Source organism: Tamandua tetradactyla, chromosome 10 (genome assembly GCF_023851605.1).
Source record: "Tamandua tetradactyla isolate mTamTet1 chromosome 10, mTamTet1.pri, whole genome shotgun sequence".
NCBI lineage: Eukaryota > Metazoa > Chordata > Mammalia > Pilosa > Myrmecophagidae > Tamandua > Tamandua tetradactyla.
The window spans coordinates 13,171,683-13,196,467 of record NC_135336.1 but is presented as its reverse complement, the minus strand read 5'-3'; the positions used below and the strand labels follow the sequence as shown (position 1 = coordinate 13,196,467).

At 36.1% G+C, this 24,785-nt stretch overlaps 1 protein-coding gene across 2 annotated transcripts in view; it reads left to right on the top strand.

Moving 5' to 3' along the window:
* ATP13A5 (ATPase 13A5) overlaps positions 1 to 24,785 on the top strand; it is a 132,730-nt gene that overhangs the window by 8,220 nt on the left and 99,725 nt on the right. Inside the window, exons 2-5 of one of the 2 annotated variants that reach the window (XM_077117892.1) lie at positions 17,599 to 17,772; positions 18,493 to 18,639; positions 18,866 to 18,936; positions 19,041 to 19,121. In XM_077117892.1, coding sequence (XP_076974007.1) covers positions 17,599 to 17,772; positions 18,493 to 18,639; positions 18,866 to 18,936; positions 19,041 to 19,121 — 473 coding nt within the window. The remainder of the gene's footprint in view (positions 1 to 17,598; positions 17,773 to 18,492; positions 18,640 to 18,865; positions 18,937 to 19,040; positions 19,122 to 24,785) is intronic. The other variant, XM_077117893.1, reaches the window with a different exon arrangement.

Below are 24,785 nucleotides of genomic sequence, written 5' to 3'. Positions count from 1 at the left end.
GTAAATACTCAGATATCATTGTACAACTGAGGGCATCGAGGCTTGGTTAAATAAGGTGTCTAAGGTTAGGTACATAAGCATCAGAGGTAGGATGCTCTGTTATGTCACTTTGCTTTCCTTCTAATATGTGAACAATTATTGGGCTGGTGTGTTATGTGTGTGTGTATGTATAGTTACTGCATCTACCTAGTCTTCTAGTCAGTTTGATGTTTAGCCTAAAGCTCTTTCCCCCAGGATCTCATATTACAAAGGTGAGCAGTTTTCTTTTACATCTGTATTTGACTTCAATTTCAATAACTTGTGCTCTTTGGGAAAAACAAAAACTCCATGTAAGCTGTTGGATCAATCACTCTTACAAATACAACTTAAGGTGTTGGCAAATAACATTTAGCTTTGAATATTGCCTGCAGTCAAATCATCTTACAAGGAATCCAATGGGATTAGCCACTTTTACTCTATTGAAATTTTGTTGAGCTATATAGTACTCAAGCTAATATTAATATTTAACACATATTGAATGCTTAAAGTGTTTCAGGAACTATGCTGAATGCTTTGAATGCATTAACTCATTGGTTTTTCACAACCCTGGAAGATATTTATCGTTATTATTTCTATTAAAGAGGAGGACATTGAGGCTTCAGAAGACATAAAGTGCATTGCCTAAGGTCATGCATCTAGTTAAGTGATAGAGGTAAGATTTGAACTTGGTTTTCTCCCTCCATATCCCCAGCTTTCAACTACTTTCTTTGTGTTTTACAACCAGCTTCTGAGATAGACAAGGTATCCACATTTTTCAAATGAGAAATCTAAAGGTTCAGAGAATTTATATCATTTAACCTTCGTATGTGAGGAAGTTTTGGAGCAAGAAACAGCACTGGGATTGCTATAAGGCAGTGCGATGGGGTATGAAAAGCAGAGGTTATCAGACCTAGCTAGGGAGCCCGGGTCTAACTTGTGACTTTTGACAACAATCACTGTCAAAAGTTGTGTGCATCTCTCATCGTCACTCCTAATCCAAACTGATTCCTCTGTGTTCTAGGCCTAGGAAAAGAACATTAGGACTGTGGTACTTCTTTTGGTATCTGGAATTCAGAATTCCAATAGGAAAACAAAAAGTGAAAGATCACTGCTTAGAGAAATACAAATCAAGTCTTTGTGAAGATGGGCACAACCTCTGTGCTATATAATTTCAACTAATAGGTGGCGGCAGATCTGGGTCCCTCACCTCAAGGAGATATAGCCTGTTTCCTTTATTAATCCTGATCCAGTATACTGCAGCATAAGACTGAAATCGTCACCTCTCTTCCTTTGGCTGAATGTATTGTCAAACCACCTGTTAACATTGGTGAAAGCTTACTTTCACAGTGCCGTGCAATTCTTATTTTGGCTTCACAGCTACTCCCCCAGGTGTGTGCTATTAATATTCCCCTAATTGCAGATATGGGAATGGAGACTTTGAGAAGCTAACGGTGGCAAAATTCACTTTACTACAAGGAATCATCATGAATAATGGATTTGAGATTCTGATCCTCTCATTCCTACTCCCAGGATCTTTACATTTACAAGATCTCAGGGTTCTGTTTGTCTTCCCCTCCTGGCTCCCTCCTCTACTGTGAATTTCTTAGTGGGTTTTACTGAGTACATCAGAAGAATAATCATTTAGAAAAAACTTAACCATACTTGGGATTAATGGGTCATAATATAAATTTACACTGTAAAAAAAACTTATCACAGCAATGCGGGCAAGCCAATAGAGAGTATTAAAAAAAATCAAGTAAAACGATAATTCTTTTTACCAAAATCTTGGATTGCATACCCAGCCCCATTCCTCTGGGAAACTGAAAAAACTAATCTAGAAAGGAATTTTATCAAAGTTTATGAAGCCGATTTATCAAGGAAGAAAAAACATTTCTCCTATTCATCTCTGCCCAAAAAGCTACACATTTCAGGAAGTTGCTCTGACATTTATAAGCTCCTTTGTTCGTTTCTTTGTTTATCATTTTTAACAAATGGGTGGGTGGGAGGGAATGTGTGGATATTTTGATAATAAGGTGTCCCCAGCCATGAGCAATGTCTTTCACAGCAACCACTTGACCTGTCTTTGGTAGGGTCTTTATCAGGGATGTGATTTTACTCCTCAGTTGGAATTCAACTCATCCACACCAGAGGATGGCTACAGTTTTCCCAGGTCACCAAACCTCCCATTTCCCATAGAAATCCCTTTTTTGTGGCTTTTTTCTTCTTTCACTTCTTAAATTTTGCCGTCATATTCTTTTTCTTAATTATACCCATTAAAATAATTGTTACCTACCGCTTGCTTGTGTCTAGTAAACAAATTCACTCCACTTTTTTTTCACTTTTTACTGACATATATAAATTCATTGAAGTCAATAAAGTACCCTAATCTTAGTGCACAGTTCAATGACCTCTATACCATCAATTACTTTTGCCCATTTTTGAGCTTGATATCAATAGAAGTGCATATAGTTTTGTGGTATTTCTTTACTCAGTATAATGTCTGTGAAATTCATCCAATTTATTCCAATTTTTGTTCTTGTGAATAAACCTTCTTTGTATATTCTTGTACAAATATTTTGATGGACATATACAGTCGTTACCCTTATGTAAAAATCTAAAAGTGGCATTAGTAGCTCACAGAGTAGCTGGATTTTTAGCTACACAGTTATTCAAAATGTTTATACCTATTTACAACAGTGTATGAAGGTTCTGGTTGCTCCATATCCTTACCCATACTTATTCTAGCTGGGCTTTTTAATTTGAAGTATTCTGTGGCTGCATCATTGTATCATTTTATCATTGCATCACTTTAGAGTAAGTCCTCAAATCTGATTTGTGAATTTGAGGAAGTGTTAATCTTCCAACTTTGTTCCTTTTTAGACTTGTCTTGGCTACTCTAGTCTGTGACGTAGCATTGTAATTTTATTTTATATTTCCTTGATGACTTATAATGTTGAGCATCTTCTTGTATGGTACAGACCATTTGGAAATCTTCTTTTGTAAATTGCCTTGTCAAATCTTTTGCCAATTTTTAATGACTAATTCTTATTGATTTGCAGTAGTTCTGCTGTATATTGCAAAAGGAGTCCTTTTCACACATATATATATATATATGTACTTATAAAGATAGCTAATATATTTTCCCAGATATTTTTTGATAAACAGAAGCTCTTAATTTTAATAAAGTCAAATTTATTTTTCATCTTTTCTTTTTGTTGTCTGTTTAAGAGATATTTGTTTACTCCACGTCAATAACAAATTTCTCCTATGTTGTCTTTCAAATGATTTATTATTTCGTTTTTCACGTTTAAGTGTATGTGCCACCACTAATGAATTTTTGAGTATGGTGTAAAGTCAGTGTCAAATTCAATTTTTTCCAGCTATATTCATTTTGTTCTAGCACTGTTTATTGAGCAGACCACCTTTTTGTCCACTGAAATGCAGTGGTTTCCTTGTTATAAATCAAGTGATCAAATATGTTTGAGTCTCTTTCTGGACTCTTAATTTTGTGCAATTGCTCTTTTGGTCTATACTTATGCATACTTCATTGTCTTAATTGCTCTGGCTTTATTGTAAGTCTTCAATTCTGATAATGTAACTTCTCTCATTTTTTCTTTCTCAAAATTGACTTACCCAATATCTTACCCTTTTTCTATCTCCTGCTGGTCTCTGTTACCAACGAAATATTTCAAGTTTATATGGGTAATTGGAGCTGAAGGGATACAGATTGTGCAATGGGACTGAATATAAAAACTCAGAAATGGACAGCACAATACTACCTAAGTGTAATACAATTATGTTAAAACACTGAATGAAGCTGCATGTGAGAATGATAGAGGGAGGAGGGCTGGGGGCATAAATGAAATCAGAAAGAAAGACAGACAATAAAGATTGAGAAGGTATAATCTAGGGGTGCCTAGAGTGTAGAATAATAGTGACTAAATGTACAAATTTTAAAAAATGTTTTTGCATGATGAAGAACAAAGGAATGTCATTACTGCAGGGTGCTGAAAATAGATGGTAATTAATATTTTAAAATTTCAACTTATGTCTGAGACTAAAGCAAAAAATGTTTATTTGGAACAAAATTTATATTTTGACTAGTGCATTTCCTAATATAACTTATGTAGATAGCTTGATTGAACACCATAAGTACTTGGAATCTTGGGTAGGACATGAGATTTTGTTGATTTGTCCAGAGTGATGCCCTGATGAATCCCAGAGTGATTCAATCAGTGAGTGGAAAAGTATTTGCAAAGTCCCCTTTGGGGATTGGTGAGAAGGGGGAGAAATTCAACTTCCCCAAGTTGAATTCTTGATATTCTCACAAGCAGTGTGGACAACCAAAGCTATAGGCTGAGCCCCCAGTCTTGGGGTTTATTCATAGGAAACTTAACCCCACAAAGGGTAGGTCAAGTTTACTTAAAATTTAGGCCTAAGAATCATCCCCTAGTGAGCCTCTTTTGTTGCTCTGATGTGACCTGTCTCTCCAGCCAACACAGCAAGAAAACTCACCACTCTCCCCCTGTCTATGTGGGACATGACTCCCAGGGGTGTGGACCTTCCTGGCAACGTGGGACAGAGATCCTGGAATGAGCTGAGACTCAGCATCAAGGGATGGAGAAAACCTTCTCGACCAAAAGGGGGAAGAGCAAAATGAGATGAAGTGTCAATGGCTCAGAGATTCCAAACAGAGTCAAGAGGTTATCCTGGAGATTATTCTTATGCATTAAGTAGATTTCACCTTGGTATTCAAGACGTAATGGAGAGGCTGGAGGGAAGTGCCTGAAAATGTAGAGTTGTGTTCCAGTAGCCATGTTTCTTGATAATGATTGTATAATGATATAGCTTTCACAATGTGACTGTGTGGTTGTAAAAACCTTGTGTCTGATGCTCATTTTATCTACCTTGTCAACAGACGAGTAGAACATATGGAATAAAAATAAATAATAGGGGGAACAAATGTTAAAATAAATTTAGTTTGAAATGCTAGTGATCAATGAAAGCAAGGGGTAAGTGGTATGGTATGTATAATCTTTTTTTTTCTGTTTTTGTTTTATTTCTTTTTCTGTTGTCTTTTTATTTCTTGTTCTGAATTGATGCAAATGTTCTAAGAAATGATGAATTGCAACTATGTGATGATATTGTGAATTATTGATTATAAACGTAGAATGGAATGATCACGTTTTGATGTTTTAGTTCATTTGTTGTTAAATTTTTTAAATTAATTAATAAAAAAAGAAAGAAAAAGCTGATGAAGGGAAATGCAAAGGGAAGAGATATAATAATAGAAAAAGATGAAATGCAAAGACCTAGAACCTTACTATTCTAGGTCCTTTGCATTTCAATGCAAATTTTAGAATCATCTCATAAATGAACCGCGAAAAAATGTCTGATGAGTTTTTTTTCTTTTGCATAGGCAGGCACCAGGAACAGAACCCAGGTCTCTAGCATGGCAGCTGATGAGATTTTGAATGAAATTGTATTGCTGTTCTCCAAGCATAATATCTCTATTTTTTTAGGTATAGAGAAACTTCCTTACTTTCTTTGGGTTTAATTCAGTATCCTTCAAAAGCTTCTTGCATTGGAAGTACGTACATTTAATTTCAACCTTTCCCCCTTTCTCTAATATATGAATGTAGAGCTATAAATTTCCCTCTAAGAACTACCTTAGCTGTATCCCACACACTTTGTCACGTTTCAATCATTTCAAAATATTTCCTAATAGCCATTGTAATTTCTTACTTGACTCACATGAGTTATTTAGAAATGAGTTGCTTAATATCCAAAAATTGGGCATTTTATTTATCATTTTGTTGTTAATTTTATGACAATAGTTTAATAATAATAATAATAATAATAATAATAATAATAATAATGATGATGATGATGATGATGAAAGGTCAGTATTTTATGTGTATGTGAAAAGAATTTGAATTCTGTGGTTTTCCTTATTTGTTGCTTTGACAATTTAGGTGATGGGATTGTTCAAACTTTCTATATTTGCATTGATTTTTTGTCTGCCTGTTTTATAAGTCTGTGAGAGAAATGTGTTAAAATCTCCAGTGGTGAGAGTGGATTTAAGTGCTATCAATTTTGCTTTACACATTTCAAAACTATGTTTTTAGGTGCATACAAATAGAGGATTGTTATGTCTTCTTGTTGAATTGACCTTTTCAGCATTATAAAATGTCTTTCTTTTTCTATTATTATATCTCTTCCCTTAAAATGTACTTTTTCTTATATTATTATAGCTTCATCAGCTTTCTTTTTGTTAGTGTTTGCATGACATATTTTCCCTTTTAACCCGTTCATGTCTTTACATTTAAAGCTTGTCTCTCGTAAACAGCCTATAATGGGTTTCTTTTATTATTCGGTCTGACAATCTTTGTGTCCAATTGTAGCAAATCCACTTACATTTAATATATTTACTGCGTAATTGAGTTAAAGTTCAAAATGTCATTATTTGCTTTCCACTTACTCTGTTATTTTCGTTATTTAACATATGTCATAGAATGTTCTATGTTTCTACATCCATGTCAAACATAGTTTTTTATGACTTCATCATGGTCCATTGTTTTAAATGTCTCACAACTTACTCAACCACTAACTATCATTTAGGTTCTTCCAATGTTTGCAATTATAGATAATGCTGCACTCTACATTTTCATATGCATGCTTTCTTCTTTTTTATGTATTATTTCCTTAGGGTATAATGCCAAGTGTAGAATTATTAGTTCAAAGAATGGAAGCATCATTATACCTCTTCATACAACTTGCTATGCTGCTTTCCTTAAAGAATTATTTCAGTTTACAAGATTATTAGCAGTATGTAGCTGGAGTGATTTCATTGCAGTGTTGCTAGCATTGTGAGTTCCTTTTTTAATTAAAAAAGCTATTATATAGATAAGAACTGAAGGAGGACCAGAATTATGATTAGTAACCACTGCTCTGAGTAAATAAACAGAAAAAGGGAAAGCTATTTATGAATATGCTGATTTAAGCTACAAGCTGGACTAAAATTATTCTGCTTCTATCCTGCACACATTTGGGTTTGGGCAATAAGCCCCTGTAAACAACACTTGGTAAAAGAATTCATGTTATGATATAATATATGAATTGGCCTATACATTTTATATGGGTCTATTGAAACTATGATTCACAAATAAAACTAAAACAGGTTTATGAAAACAGAGGGAAGACAGGAAGAGTGAGAGGACATCCAACTGAAAATATTCTTAAGAGCTGACTGAACACATGTTTCTAAGTTACCTTTAAATCTTATCACAAAAAATCTCAAAATAGAGTGGCTGCATTACTAAATTTAATGAACATTTCCATCCAGTTGAGCAATGATGTTGAGGTCCAAAGGAACTCTTGTAATTACTTTGCAAAGCACTTAAGTAGACATTATCTCATTTGAACACAACTCTCCTGTAAGGTATGTATTTCTAATTGTGTTTAAAAAAATTTTTATTATTAAGTATAACATACATACAAAGAAAAAGCAATGATTTTCAAGGTACACTGCAACAAATAGATACAGAACAGATTTCAGTTTGTTATGTGTTACCATTCTACTATTTCAGATTTTTTCTTCTAGCTGCTCCGAAACACTAGGAGGCTAGAAAAATACATATTTTTTTTTTTACATTTTTTGTGAAAAATAGCATATATACAAAAAAGCAATAAGCTTCAAAGCACATCGCAACAATTAGGTGTAGAATAGATTTCAGAGTTTGGTATGGGTAACAATTCCACCATTTTACGTTTAATTCTAGCCGCTCTAAGGTACTGGAGACTAAAAGAAATATGAATATAATGATTCAGCAATCATACTCATTTGTTAAAACCTACCTTCTCTGTATAACTCCACCAATACCTTTGACCTTTCTCACTATTTAGGGGTATTTGGGCTATGCCCATTCTCACTTTTTCATATTGGTAGGGGCTGTTGATAATATGGGACAGAGGGATGGAACTATTTGATGTTCTGGAGAGTCTGGCCCTCTGCATTTCAGGACTTGTCTGGTCCAGAACCAATTTGGCAGTTGTAGGTTTCTGGAAAGTTACCCTTAGTGCATGGAAACTTTGTAAAATCTTATATATGCTCTAGGTGTTCTTTAGGATTGGCTGGAATGATTTTGATGGGGTTTTGGCAACTTATGGTAGGTAGCAATGTCCAACCAAATCTTGCATAACAGCGACTTCCAGAGTAGCCTCTCGACTCTATTTGAACTCTCTCAGCCACTTATACCTTATTTGTTACACTTATTTTCCGCCTTTTGGTCAGAATGGCATTGTTGATCCCACAGTGCCAGGGTCAGACTCATCCCTGGGAGTCATTACCCAGTCATCCCTGGGAGACTTTCACCCCTGGATGTCATGTCCTGTGTAGTGGGCAGGGCAATGGTTTCACTTGCAGAGTTGGGCTTAAAGAGAGAGAGGCTACATCTGAGCAACAAAAGGTCCTCTGGAATTAGTTCTTAGGCATAGCTATTGGTAGGCTAAGCTTCTGTACCACATACATAAGCTTCAGAAGAGCAAACCTCAAGATCAAGGGCTTGGTCTATTGATTTGGGTGTCCTTAATATTTGACACAGTGTCAGGGGTTTCCCCAGTGATAAAATTTAGTTCCATATTTTTTCTCCCATCCTTCAAGGGACTTCGCCAATACTTTTTTTTTTTTTTTTTTTTTTTTTTTTAAAGGAAAGACAGAGAGAAGGAAGGAAGGATAGAAGGAAGGAAGGAAGGGAAACATTTTTAAACATTTTCTTGTTTTATTGTATTCTGTTTCTCCGTTTTTGTTACATGGGCTGGGGCCGGGAATCGAACCGAGGTCCTCCGGCATAGCAGGCAAGCACTTTGCCCGCTGAGCCACCGCGGCCCGCCCTTCGCCAATACTTTTTGATTACGTGTTTAATATACTCTGGGATGTATCCAGGCATTACATTGCATTACACAGGATTAAAGGCCCTCATTCTTATTCTGGGCTCCCTGTGTTTGGATTGTTTATATGATCTATGTGTACAGGTTGAGTTAGATTATGTGCTGTAGAAAATTTAGGTTCTGGACAAAATAAACCTTTCTTTCCTTGGTCTCAGAGAGTAGATGAGGCTCTAAAATATATAGAGTATCTTCCTTACCCCTGTATTCTGAATTACCCTATTCCTGATCTAATGGGCTTTGTTCTTAACTGTAAATAGTAGGTGATACATATATAGAACAGCCTCTCAAAATTCAGAAATAAAGATTACCACTCTGCGCTAAATATGACTGATTTAAGGGTTTACAATCTATGCCTCTGTTTTCTTATAAGTATGTTCTAAATGAGACCATGCAATAATTACTCTTTTATTTTTGGCTTATTTTGCCTCACCAAATGTCCCACACGTTCACTCGCAATGTTGCAAATCTCACAATATCCTTCCTTTTTGCAGCAGCACAATATTTGACCATATGTATCCACCATCATTCACCAATTGACTTCTCAGTCAGTGCATCCTTAAGCCACTCCATTTACTAGGCATCATGTATAATGCCCAAAGTCAACAGTCCGTCAACACTTTCAATTTTAGAAAATTTCACTGTCCCCAAGAGAAAGATGACTAATAAACACACCGTTACCAAACAGAAAATCTAAACCTCTCCTTAACTCTTATTTCTCCCTCCATTATTTACCCCTTGTGTTGTTGGGGTACTGTTTATGCTTTCTGGTTAAACATATTCTATAGCATGCAATAAAAGTGTCCCCTATACCCTGACCTTGTACACTCTTTGTACAGGATGCATACATTTGAAGTATTTCATACAATAACTAACTGATATTTGTTGTGTTAATTGGTGGGACGCATGGGTTTATACAACCCCTTTCAATCATGTTCACCAACAATATAATAATATTACTTATAGACCCACTAGTGAACGGCCTTCACTTCTGTCTATTCCTTTACATTTTAGTTTAACCTCATTAGCTGACTGTTCACCCATCTCTAGCTTCCGTGTATCTCTAGGTTCCCTATATTCTGTATTAAAAACCTTTGATTTTACCTTTACCATGGTCATAAAAGTGGAATCAGACAGTATCTGTCCTTTTGTGTTCTGGCCTATTTCACTCAACATTATGTCCTCAAGGCTTGTCCATCTTGTCATGTGGTTCACGACATCATTTTGTCTTACTGCAGAATAGTATTCCATCATATGTATATACCACATGTTGTTAATCCACTCATCTGTTGATGGGCATTTGGTTTGTTTGCATCTTTTGGCAATTTTCAATAATGCTGCTATGAACATTGGTGTGCAAATGTCTGTTTGGTCACTGCTTTCAGCTCTTCTAGGTATATACTGAGTAGTGGTATTGCCGGGTCATAGGGAAACTTGACATTTAGTTTCCTAAGAAACTGCCAAACTCTCTTCCCTAACAGGTGTACCATTATACATTCCCATGAGCAGTGCCTAGCTGTCCCAATTTCTCCATATCCTCTCTAACATTTGTAGTTCTTGTTTGCTTAATAGCAGCCATTCTTATAGGAGTAAGGCAGTATTTATGTGTAGTCTTGATCTGTATTTCCCTTATAGCTAATGAAAATGAGTATCTCTTCATGTACTTTTTAGCCATCTGTATTTGCTCTTCAGTAAATACCTATTCATATCTTTAGCCTATTTTATAATTGGGTTGTTTGTTCTTTTGCTGTTGAGTTGTATGGTTTCTTTATGTATACAGGATATCAAACTTTTATCTGATGTGTGATTTACAAGTATTGTCTCCCACTGATTTGGCTACCTCTCACCTTTTTTGACAAAGTCTTTGAGGCACAAAAGCATTTGATTTTGAGGAGTTCTCATACACCTATTTTTTTTTTTCTTTTGATGCTTGTGCTTTGGGTGTAGAGTTTAGGAAAGCTACCTCCTATCACTAGTCTTGAAGATGTTTCCCTACATTTTCTTCTAGGAGCTTTATGGTACTGGTTCTTATATTTAGATGTTTGATCCACTTTGAGTTAATTTTGTATAAGGTGTAAGGTAAGGGTCCTCTTTCATTCTTTTGGCTATTGATATCCAGTTCTTCCATGCCCATTTATTGAAAAGACTATTTTGTCCCAGTTCAGGGGTTTGGGGGCCTTGTCAAAGATCAGTTGACTATAGGCTTGGTAGTCTGTTTCTGTGCTCTAGATTCAATTCCATTTGTCAATACTTCTATCTTTGTGCCAGTACCATGCTGTTTTGACCACTGTGGCTTTACAATAAGTTTTAAAATCAGAAAGTGTTAATACTCCTACTTCATTCTTCTTTTTTAGGATGCTTTTAGCTATTTGGTGTCTCTTTCCCTTTCAGATGAATTTGGTAACTAGCTTTTCCAAGTCTTCAAAGTAGGTTGTTGGAATTTTGATTGGTACTGCATTGAATCTGTAGATCAATTTGGGTAGAATTGACATTTTAACTATATTTAGCCTTCCTATTCATGAGTAGAGAATGTCTTTCCACCTGATTAGATCTTTGTTTATTTTTTTAGCAATGTTTTGTAGTTTTCTGTATATGTCTTTTATGTCCCTAGTCAAGTTCATTCCTAAGTACTTGATTCTTTTAGTTGCTATTTTGAACGGATTTTTTTTTCCTTAATTTACTCCTCAGTTGGGTCGTTGCTTGTGTATTGAAACATTACTGATTTTTGCACATTAATTTTGTATCCTGTCACCTTGTTGAATTTATTAGCTCATGTAACTTTGTTATAGATTTCTCAGGCTTTTCCAAGTATAGTATCATCTGATCTGCAAAAATGAAAGTTTTACTTCCTCCTTTCCAATTTGGATGCCTTTTATTTCTTTGTCCTGACTGATTGCTCTAGCTAGAACTTCTAGTACAATGTTGAATAATAGTGATGATGAGGACATCTTTATTTCATTCCTGATCCTAGAGAGAAACATTTCAGTCTCTCTCCATTGAGTATGATGTTGGCTATGTGTTTGTCATATACGCCATGTATCATATTGAGGAAGTTACCTCTGATTCCTACTTTTGAAGTGTTTTATCAGAAAAGGATGTTGAATTTTGTCAAATGTTTTTTCATCATCAATCAAGATGTGTGATTTTTCCCTTTCATTTTATTAATGTGCCATATTACATTGATTTTCTTGTGTTGAACCATCCTTGCATTCTTGATATAAATCCCACTTGATCATGGTGTATAATTCTTTTAATATACTGTTGGATTCAATTTGCTAATATAATGTTGAGAATTTTTGGATCTATATTCATTAGGGAGATTACCCTTTAGTTTTTCTTTCTTATAGCATCTTTACCTGGTTTCAGTTTTAAAGTGATGTTAGCTTCATAAAATGAGTTAGGTAGTGTCCCTTTTTTCCTCAATTTTTTGGAAAAGTCTGAGCAGGATTGGTGTTAATTCTTTTTGGAATGTTTGAAGCCATCTGGCCCTGGGCTTTTCTTTGTAGGAAGAGTTTTGATGACTGATTGAATCTCTTTACTCATAACTGGTTAGCTGAGATCTTCTATTTCTTCTTGAGTCAATGTAGCTTCTTCATGTGCTTCCAGGAATTTGTCCATTTCATCTAAATTGTCTAGTTTGTTGGTGTATAGTAGTTCATAGTATCCTTTTATGATTTTTTTATTTCTTCAATGTATGTGGTAATTACCCCCTCACATTTCTGATTTTGTTTATTTGTATTCTCTCTCTTATTCTTTTCTTTCCTTTTTTTTTTTTTTGTCAGCCTTGCTAGGTCCATCGATTTTCTTGATTTTCTTAAAAAACCAACTCTTGGTTTTATTGATTCTTTTTATTGCTCTTTTGTTCTCCCATTCATTTAACTCTACCTTAATTTTTGTTATTTCTCATCTTTCATTTGCTTTGGTGTTAATTTGTTGTTCTTTCTCAAGTTCCTCTAGGTGAATATTTAAGCCCTCAATTTTTTGCTTTTTCTTCTTTTTTAATATAGTCATTTAGGACAATAAACTTCCCTCTCAGCACAGCCTTTTTGCCACATCCCATAAGTTCTCATATATTGTCATTTTCATCCACTCCAGTTACCTACTGATTTCTCTAGCAATTTCTCCTTTGACCCAGTAGTTATCTGAGAGTCCATTATTTAATCTCCACATATTTGTGAAAGTTCTCATTCTTTGGTGGTTATTGACTTCCAACTTCATTCCATTGTGATCAGAGAAAGTGCTTAGAATGATTTCAATGCTTTTAAATTTATAAAGACCTGTTTTTTGCCCCAGCATATGATCTGTCCTGGAAAATATTCCATGAACTCTACAGAAAAGTGTATATCCTGATGTTTGGGGGGTATAATGACCTATATATGTCTGTTAGGGCTAATTAATTTATCAAATTGTTTAAATTCTCTATTTCCTTGTTGACCCTCTGTCTTATTGTACTATGTATGGAGTGTATTGAAGTGGTGTATTGAAGTCTTCTACTATTATTGTTGAAATGTCTATTTTTCCCTTCAATTTTGCCATTGCTTGTACCTTGGAGCTCCTTGATTGGGAGTATAGACATATATGATCGTTTTTTCTTCTTGGTTAACTGCCCCTTTTACTAATATATAGTGTCTTTCTTTGTCTTTTATGATGTCTTTACATTTTGTCTGATGTTAGTATACCTACTCCTGCTTTCATTTGGCTTTAGCTTTCATGGAACATCTTTCTCTATCCTTTAACTTTCAATCTATTTTTATCCTTGTGTCTAAGATGAGTCTCTTGTAAGCAGCCTATACCTGGATTGTATTTCTTAATCCACTCTGCCAATCTGTATCTTTTGGTTGGTAGGTTTAGACTATTAACATTCGAAGTTATTACTGTAAAGGTGTTTCTTGGACCCATCATCTTATTCTTTGGATTTATTTGTCAGATTTATATATTCTTTTCCCTCTTTTTATTTTTATCCTGTAAGTTACTGTTACTGGTACTCTTTAATTCTGTGCCTTCCTCCAGACATCCCCTGTGCCCTCCTCCAGACCTCCCTCTCCTGACTTTTTTCTTCAGCCAGCAGACCTCCCTTTAGTATTTCTTCTAGGCTCAGTCTCTTGTTGATAAATTTCTTTCAGCATTTGTTTGTATATAAAAATTTTAATCTTTTTCTTAGTTTTGAAGGACAATTTGGCCGGGTGCAGAATTCTTGACTGTAAGTCTTTCTTTTTCAGGGTCTTAAATATATCATGCCATTGCCTTCTCACCTCCAAAGTACCAATTGAGTAGTCCAAACTTAGTCTTATGTGGTTTCCCTTGTATGTAGTAGATTGTTTTTCTCTTGCTGCTTTCAGAATTTTGTGCTTCTCTTCAATATTTGACAGATTGATTAGTATGTGTCTTGGGGAAGGCCTATTTGGATTTATTCTATTTGAAGTTTGTTGGGATCCTTTGATTTGCATATTTATGTCCTTTATAAAGATTGGGAAGTTTTCCCACATTATATACTTAACTAATCTTCCCAGCCTGTTCTAGTTTGCTAGCTGCTGGAATGCAACACACCAGAGACGGATTGGCTTTTAACAAAAGGGGATTTATTTTGTTGGTTCTTCAGAGGAAAGGCAGCTAACTTTCCACTGAGGTTCTTTCTTACGTGGAAGGCACAGGATGGTCTCTGCTGGTCTTCTCTCCAGGCCCCTGGGTTCCAACAACTTTCCCCGGGGTGATTTCTTTCTCCATCTCCAAGGGCCCGGGCTGAGCTGCAAGTGCTGAGATGAGGAATGCCAAGCTGCTAGACTGTGCTACATTGCGTTCTCTCATTTAAGCACAAGCCAATTAAGTTAAACGTCACTCATTGCAGCAGACACGCCTCCTAGCCGACTGCGGATGTAATTAGCAACAGATGAGATTCACCTACCATTGGCTCATGTCCACAGCAACAGAACTAGGTGCTTTCACCTGGCCAAGTTGACAACTGAATCTAACTACCACACAGCCCTTTGCTCTTCTCTTCTCCTTCTGGGACACTGATGATTTTTCTATTTGTGTGTTTTGTTTTATCCATCATTTCCCTGAGATCCAATTCAAATCTTTCTGTCATTTTGCCATTTGCTCTTTTGTGTGCTTGAAATCAGCTGCCCTGTCTGTAGTTTGATTATTCTTTTTTCTGCCTCTTAACATCTGCTGTTGTGAATCTCTAGTATGCTTTTTATTTGGTTTACAGCATCTTTATTCTCTGTAATATCTGCTATTTTTCTATTTATTCTTTCAAATTCCTCTTTATACTCTTCTGTCTTCTTGATCTCCTTTATGTCATTAACTATCCCATTGGTTTTATTTAGTAGAGTTATATGAATATCTTTGATTAGTTGTTCCAAAGTCTATCTCCTCTGATGTTTTAATTTGGTCATTAGGCAGGGCTATATCTGTCTGCATCTTGACATGCTTGGTTATCTGCTGTTGCCATTAAAGCATATAAATATCTTGATAGGATTACTTTGGAAGTTGATTTCCTTCAGTGTGGGGGCAGGGTTTTTGTGTCAGGGGTGAGGCAAGGGTGTGCACATGTGTGGGGCAGAGGGTTGGGGTGCAGGTGTCAAGAGGTTGGTTCACAGATGGGTGGGCACCTGGAGGGGAGGATGTGGCTGTGTGCAATTGGGGGCCTGTGGGGCGGGACCCTGGTGTGCATGGGTCTAGGGTGTGGAGCCCTAATGTACATGTGGGCAGAGTTCAGAGGAGTGGGGCGGATTTGCATGATTGTATGGGCTGGAGGCGGATATAGCCTGGGTATGAAGGTGCGTGCCCACAGCCTGGATGAGCTGGAAACCTCCTATAGAAAGCAGGGAGGTGGAGGTGGGGGTCCAGTGTCTGGCCATGGGTGTGTTTGTGTCTCCGGAGGGGCCAGGTGAGACTGTGTGCTTGAACAGGAGAGGTGGGTCTGATTGGGACAGGCATGTGAATGCACTGGGCCAGGCTGTGGGGCAGGGACCAGTGAAGGGGGTGGTCGGAGCAGGGGCACTTAGAGCACAGTGGGAAGGCAGGCACAGGGTTGAGGTGTGTGGAATGTGGGGGGAGTTGTAGGGTGGGAGTTGTGCATGTGAGTGCAGTGTGTTAGTGGCTTGGCTTACTTCCTAGTCCTTGTCTCCCTGTCTGTGCACTCCTGAGACTACTGGGCTTCTGTTTCAAAAGTGGTGCATTAGGCTGTTTGCACCAGCCACATGGTCTCTCTGTCTCTGTGCCTCAGTTCTTCAGCTTTTGCAACCAGGGCTTCCCTATGTGGTGTAGAAGACCCTCCCAGGTCTCTTATTTCTTGTCCCAGTCACCTTCCCATCCCTTCTCTAGCTGTTCCTTGGAGCAGGGGTGAACTCAACCTATCTTATACCATCTTCCCAGAACCTCCAATTGGGTTTCGCAGAGCAGTAAACTGGGACTCCCTGGAGGTAAGCTGATTTACCTAAGGACACATAGCCAATAACTAGCAGAGCAATGACTCACATCTATGACTTCTGCTTTTAAAGCCTTTTCCATGGTGTTTAAGGATTATTTTCAACAACTATTATTATAATCTTAATCTATTATAGAGAGTTCTTTACTTAAAAACATTAATGAAGGTGACCTTATTGAATATAAAAACTCTTCCAAAGAATTGAGCCAAGAGATTTGCTATAACATTATCTAAAATGGCAAAATATTCAGGAAATTCCATTATGGAAAATGACATAGAAACTGAGTAAAAGAACATTTTCTTGACATTACAGCTCTATGATCTGGACACAGGAGTCAGAGGTTTGGAAGAAAAAAACAAAAACAGAAAAACAACAATGGCAAAATCTATAATAATAATAGAATCATGAAGATGTCATTCCTAATCAGCATCCTGCAGTCTTCAAAATACACTTAAAAATCTAGGTTTTGAATTGTGAAAAGTAATGCCGTGAAACTTTATTGTTGATGATGGAAACCAGAAATCGGTTTTAGATAAACAAATCCATTTCTCAGGCCTTTTGTTTCTCCTGAAATCACATCTCAAGTCTTTTTTCAAATTGTGACAAATGTTACTTAACCTACTACTAAAAATACAAATATTTCAGCATGTTACTCTCAGGATAAATACATGTAAGCAGCCTTTTGAAAGTCTTTCATGTTTACAGACTTTCCCTTGCTCTTTCAAAAGACAGTACATTTATTCATACTTTCAATCATTCTCAATAATAATGTTATAAAACAAAGCTGAACTTGAATACAGCTAAGTAATGGAGTGTGGATCACACCTGCCATATTCTCCTTGCTTTCCTTCACTAAATTCACACCAACACTTAAAAAAAAAAAGAACTTATATCCAAAGAAAATAAATCTGCTCCAAAACCCTAGGTGTTTTGTAAAAGCATGAGATGACTCATGAATACACAGAACCAGATAAATCTGCCCATTCCTCGTTCCCCCTGTGTAATGTTTTACTTCCATATGCCAGGGTAGCAAAATGAGTTTCTTTTTCTTGTCGGCTGACAGCTGCAGTCAACATGAGTCAATCAACTGAAACCAGATCTCTTTCCTGATCTAAACCTCTGCATCTAAAGTGGGTTATTCTTGGATCAAAATATGTTTATATGAAAGAAGAAAAATAGAACCGATCTTTTATTTACTCTCCAGGAGGTATTTGGTTACCGAACCCAGAAGCTACGGAGAGCTCTCTGCCTGCTGGCGTCAGTGCTGTCTTGTGGGCTCCTTCTACTGGTGTTCTACTGGAGGCCTCAGTGGAGAGTGTGGGCCCACTGTGTCCCTTGCCCTTTGCAAGAAGCAGACACAGTTTTGCTGAGGACAATGGTGGGTGCCCTTCTTTTATTAAATCCAACAGCCATGAGCATGTCTTCTCTACTGTGTCTGTTATCAACCAGAAAGCTGGCCAGTGATTCTTCAACATTCTGGAGGTTAGAGTTTCCTCTTTAAAAGAGTTTCACCAGACCAAAGTAGAAGAGATGGTAAGCAGATTGCAGGGATAGTTTTGCTACATATGCAGTGATCCAAGAATGAAGGAAACTTCTTCCACATCTACCCAGAGAAATTTCTACCACATCAGCCTCCTTGAGAAAGCTCTTGGCCATTACATGAAGTCATCGTCAGTGTTACAACTCTGAGAAATATAATGCGGGTAACCATTCAATTTTTCAAAAATAGGCATTTGGGATAAATTAGACATATTAAAATTTAGGTGTCATTTTAAAGGTGTCAGGAACTATTTTCTGGATATAAAGCTTTACTGCAAAGTGTGTCTTTTTACTTGTCTAGCACAGGGGTTCTCAAATTTAGTGTAAATCAGAATCACCTGGAGGACTTGTTTAAAAACAAAGTTTGCTGGCTCCACCCTCAGAGTTTCTGATTGGGTAGGTCTGGAGTAGGGTCTGAGAATTTGCAATTCTAACAAGATGTTCTTGTCTGGAGCCCAAATTTTGGTACCTACTGACTGAGTTCAGGTAGGTGTTTGGTGGGTGGAGTGCTTTACTGAATAACATTTGAGAATTTCATGGATTGGATTGTCTTTTCTAGGATGAATTTCAAAGATATATAAGGAAGAAGGTGATTTGCCTCTACTTATCCACATTGAAGTTTCCTGTCAGCAAGAACCCAGAAGAACCCCTTGTGGCTGATCGCCACTCTGTCATAAACCAAGCTGTATTGAAACCAGAATTAAAAGTAAGCGATTTTAAGAGTGCAATTTTATGGTATTGTTTTGCAGAGGAAGAATAATATTAGTGTTTATTGGATGAAAGTTCTAAATATCACACAATCAAGCTGAGAATAACAGCTATGTATCAAGGAAAGTGAGAATGGCCTGGGGACATGCATTTAAAAATGCTCACCTCCCTTGATCGTCATTACTTTGTGAATGACATCTGTTCTATCACATTTGTACTTGCAGCTGCGATGCATCCAAGTGCAGAAAATTAGGTATGTTTGGGACAACTCGGAGAAACAATTTAAGAAAGTTGGGTAAGTCTGCCTTTTTCTCACCACCACATTGTGATATAGGGTAGAAGACTGATTTGTTGAGTGTCATCAACTTAAGTGTGGTTCCTATCCTCACCAAATCCTAGGTTGCTGGAAGACAGCAACTCCTGCTATGACATCCATCATACATTTGGACTGGGTCTGACCAGTGAAGAGCAAGAAGTCAGGTAGGGTTCGTAGTACTCCCTGAGAGTGCACTCAACTGTCAGTGGAAAAGGAAATACCAAAATATCTTATGACCAGTGAATTGCTGACATAAGGTTTCATCAACTTGTCAACTCATTCACTGACATCAGAGATAAATTGTAAATCATTCTCTTCTTAAGCAAATTTATTAAAGAGAAAAGACCAAAAGAACAATGCAATCGAATGATATCTGATCTTTTCTCTGTGTTGTCTTTTTTATCCTTTCCTTGAAAAATCTTGAGTCATTCCATAAACATTATCCTCTTAACCCTCTAAATCTTCTGAGAGAAAGATGGGGTCATGATTGCATTTTACTATGGAGAAATACTGAGGACATGAGGATTTTACTTGGTGAGTTAGTTGTGTTATTCCCCACTGTGTCTGCAGCACTTAGAGCAATGCCTGATTCACGGTAGGAGCTCTATAAATATTTGTGGAATAAGTGAATGCATTCATTGGTTTATTAACTGAATGCATCTAATATGCCAGTTACTTTGCAAAGCACTGGGGCTTTAAAGATAAACACAATTTAGTCATTGTTCCAAAGATACTCGCAGAGTAGTGGGAGACAGAGACAAGGAATAGTGGCCCCAAAGAGAGAATAGTGCCCATAGAAGTAGTTAGATTAGGAAATGCTTTAATTTCTAATTAACTCACAGTGATCTAAAAACCTTGCTTCCCTCAACCATGATTTGAACTCTTACTTCCCTCAGGGACTCCAAATAGAAATCAATGCATATCTTCCCCAAGATAAAAAAAAAAAAAGTAGGGAATTTGTAAGTTTACAGTAAAGTTGTGTAAAAAAGCACATTCCCACATACCTGCTATTTTTAACACTTTGCATTAGTGTGGTACCTTTGTTACAATTAATGAAAGTGTATTAAAATTGTACTATTAACTATAGTCCATAGTTTTCATTAGGGTGTTTATTTTTCCCATATAGTACCCTATTAATAACACCTTGCAATAATGTGGTACATTTGTTTTAATCTATGAAAGAACATTTTTATAATTGTACTATTAAGTATAGTCCATTATTTATAATAGGGTTCACTATGTTGTACATTCCTATTTCATCTTATATTTTTTTCTAATAACATATATACTACCTAAAATTTTCTTTTTAATCACATTAATTTAATTGTTAATTACACTCACAATGTTGGGCTACCCTCACCAGCGTCCATTTCCAAAACTTTGCAGTCAACCAAAATAAAAGTTCTGTATAAATTTAGGATTAGCTTCCCATTCCTTATCCCCTACCCAGCCTCTGGTTACCTATATTCAAGATTCTGACTCTGTGAGTTTGCTTATTCTAATTATTTCACATCAGTAAGAACATACAATATTTGTCCTTTTGTGTCTGGCTTATTTAACTCAGCATAATGTCTTCAAGGTTCACCCTTGTTATCACATGTATTAGGACCTCATTTCTTTTTTATGACTAAATAATATTCCATTGTATACATTCACACATTTTGTTTATCCATTCATCAGCTGAAGGACACTTGGGTTGCTTCCATCTTTTGGCAATTGTGAGTAATGCCACTATGAACACTGGTGTGTAAATCTCTCTTCAGTCCCTGCTTTCAATTCTTTTGGGTGTATATCTAGTAGAGGGATTGCTGGGTCGTATGGTAATTCTATGTTTGGCTTTCTGAGGAACTGCAAACTGTCTTCCATAGCTGCTGCACCATTTTACATTACCACCAGCAGTGAATAAGTGTCCCCATTTCTCAACATTCTCTCCAACACTTATAATTTGCTGTCTAATTTTCCTAATAGTAGCCATTCTAGTAGGTGTGAAAGGGTATTTCATTGTGGTTTTGATTTGCCTTTCCCTAATAGCTAGTGATGTTGAGCATCTTAACAAATGTACTTTTAGCCATTTGCATATCCCCTTTGCAGAAATGTCTATACCAGTGTGCTGGTTTGAAGATATTATGTGCCACAGGAAAGCCATGTCCTTTAATCCTCATTCAATATTGCTGGGTGGGATCTTTTTTATTGTTTCCATGGAGATGTGACTCACCCATTTGTGGGTGGTAACTTTTGATTAATTGGTTTCCGTGGAGGTGTGTTTACACCCATTGAAGGTGGGGTTGCTTACTGGAATCCTTTAAGAGGGAACCATTTTGGAAAAAGTTTTAGAACCACTAGAGCCAACAGAACGAACTGAGCTCACACAGCCAGAAACCTTTGAATTTGCATAAAGAAAACACCCTTGGAGAAGCCTTATGGAATGAGGAGAGAAAGCTAGCAGACATCACTATGTGCCCTCCCAGCTGTGAGAGAAACCCTAAACTTCATTGGCCCATTCTTTGGAGTTAAGGTATCTTTCTCTAGATGCCTTAATTTGGACATTTTCATGGCCTTAGAATTGTAAACTTGCATCTTAATAAATTCCCTTTTTAAAAGCCATTCCGTTTCTGGTATAATGCAATTCCAACAGCTTCAGCAAGCTAAAACTAAAATCTCTTGCCAATTTTTAAATTGGGTTGTCTTTTTATTGTTGAGTTGCAAACTGCTTTATATATTCTGTATGTTAAATCCTTATCAGTCATGTGGTTTCCAACAATTTTTTCCCATTGAGAAGATTGTCTCTTTGCTTTTGTGATAAAGTCCTTTGAAGCACAAAAGTTTTTTTGTTGTGATGTGGTCCCATTTATCTATTTTTTTTCTTTTATTGCTTGTGGTTTGAGTACAAAGTCTAAGAAACCCTTGCTTACCACAAGATCCTGAATATGTTTCACTACATTTTCTTCTAAGAGTTTTATAGTCCTGGTTCTTATATTCAGGTCTTTGATTCACTTTGTTAATTTTTGATTATAGCGTGAGATAGAGGTTCCTTCATTCTTCATTCTATCCAGTTCTCCAGGCTCCATTTGTTGAACAGACTATTCTTTCCCAATTTAATGGATTTGGCAGGCTTGCAAAAATCAATTTGCTATAGATGTAAGGGTCTATTTCTGAACTCTTAATTCTATTCCATTGGTCTATATATTTATCCTTATGGAGGAACCATGCTGTTTTGACCATTGTAACTTTGTAATATGCTTTAAATTAAGAAAGTGTGAGTCCTCCAATTTTGTTCTTCATTTTCAAGATGTTTTTGGTTATCTACATCCATGTCAAACATTTTTTTATGACTTCATCATAGTCCATTGTTTTAAATGTCTCACAACATACTGAACCACTAGCTATCATTTAGGTTCTTCCAGTGTTTGCTATTACAGATAACACTGCACTCCACACTTTCATGTGCATGCTTTCTTCTTTTTTAGGTATTATTTCCTTAGGGTATATTTCCAAGTGTAGAATTATTGTTTCGAAGGATGGAAGCATCATTATACCTCTTCATACAACTTGCCATACTGCTTTCCTTAAAGAATTATTTCAGTTTACAAGATTTTTTGGCTATTTCAGACTCTTTACCCTTCCAAATAAATTTGATTATTGGCTTTTCCATTTCTTCAAAGTAGGTTGTTGGACTTTTGGTTGGTATTGCATTGAATCTGGAAATTATATTGGGTAGAACTGACACCTTAATTGTATTCAGTTTTCCGATTTATGAGCAGGGAATGTCCTTCCATTTATTTAGATATTCTTTTAGCAAAATTTTGTAGTTGTCCATGTATAGGTCCTTTATATCCTTGGCTAAATTTATTTCTAGCTATTCCATTCTTTTAGTGGCTATTGTAAATGGATTTTTTTTCTTGATTTCTCAGATTGCTCATTACTAGTGATGAGCAAACACTGCTAGTTTTTACTTATTGATCTTATAAATGCTGAATTCATTTATTAGCTCTATTTAGCTTTGTTGTGGTTTGATGGGGACTTTCTATATACAGGAACATGCCATCTGCAAATAGTGAAAGCTTTACTTCTTCCTTTACAGTTTGGATGACTTTTAGTTCTTTTTCTTGCCTAACTGCTTGGCTAGGACTTCTAGTACAACGTGAATAAGAATGGGGAAAATAGGAATCTTTGTCTTGTTCCAGATCTTAGAAAGCTTTCAATTTTTCACCATTGAGTATGATGTTAACTGTGGGTTTTTCACATATGCCCCTTATCATATTAAGGATGCTTCCTTCTAGTCATTTTTCCTAAGTGCTTTTATTGAAAAAGAATGCTGGAGTTTGTCAAATGCCTTTTCTGCATTAAGTGAAATGATCATGCTGTTTTTTTTTTCCCTTCATTTTGTTAATGTGGTATGTTACATTAATTGATTTTCTTATGTCTATACATCATTCTATGAAAATGGTGTACAATTCTTTTAATGTGCAGTTGGACAAAATTTGCAAAATATTTTTGTTGATGATCTTTGTATTTATATTCATAAGAGAAATTGGTGGGCAGTTTTATTTTCTTGTGGCATCTTTATCTGATATTAGGGTAATGTCCTCAAAGAATGAGTTAGAGAACATTCCTTCCTCTTCAACCTTTTGGAAGAGTTTGAGCAGGATTGGCATTAATTCTTCCTGGAATAACTGGTAGAATTCACCTATGAAGCTATCTAGTCCCCCAGAAGTTTAATAATAACCTTTATTTCCTGTCATTTTTAAAGAACATTACATACCTAACCTCTTTGCTTTCAGCAAGAATCCCCAATTCTCAAGCTTAAGAAGCATTCTGGTAGCTTGAAATACAGGTTCTTGGACTGCTTCCCTACAATTCTGATTTAGTAGCTATAAGCAAAGGGAATGAACTCTGCATTTTTAACAAGCAATGCTTAATATATACCAAGTTTGAATTACTAATCTGTTATTTCTTTGTTTTCCTTATACCTGAACATTATGAAAAATAAAGTACACATCTAGATGATGACACTGTTTCAATGCTTATAAATGACTGATGATAGAAGATTTCAAATGTAATCTCAATAAATCGGAATACAGAATATTTTCAATGTCATTGAAAACATACTGTATTAATACAGTTAAGCACAGAATACTTAAAGGATTGATCTAAGGCATTTAAGAAATTTAGTGATAAACATAGATATATCCTGCCTACGAAAACCATTTTCTATCAGTTTAGCTACCTCACGCATGTCTTTATTTACCAAGTACCAAGCTTTAATAAACATCATACATAATTAACTTTATATCTGTTCCACACAATAAAGAAGTTTAAAATCTAATAAGACAAAGAGAGTACTTTCCCAAATACAAAGAAAAAGAGGAGATAATCTACTTATAAATATAAGCACATTTCATTTTATGGGCTTATTTATTTGGAGTGGGAAAAAGAGTAGGTAGAATGTAAAGTATTTTCTCCCGAATGTCCCCTCATATGTAGAGTGGCAAAATAAAGCCTATTTTATTAAATGTGAATAATTGAATTATTGATTGTTGATATCTTATAATTTCCCAAATGGGTTTGAGTTTACTTGCAATAAAAGGAAGGGCATAACACGAAAAATAAATAAAGGGGCTTTAGAAAAATTTCTAATAGGAAATCTAATATGAAAATGTATGAAGTCTACACACAAACTTCTCTGTGTTTCTTAGAAGTTTAAACGCAAACTTCGCTGGGTTTCCTAGCAGCCAGGTAAAGAGAGAAAAATGCACAGATTTCCATAGGCCTTGTTTTCCAGCAGCATAAAGCAAATCAGAACATCAGGAAAGTATCTCTGCCTGGTT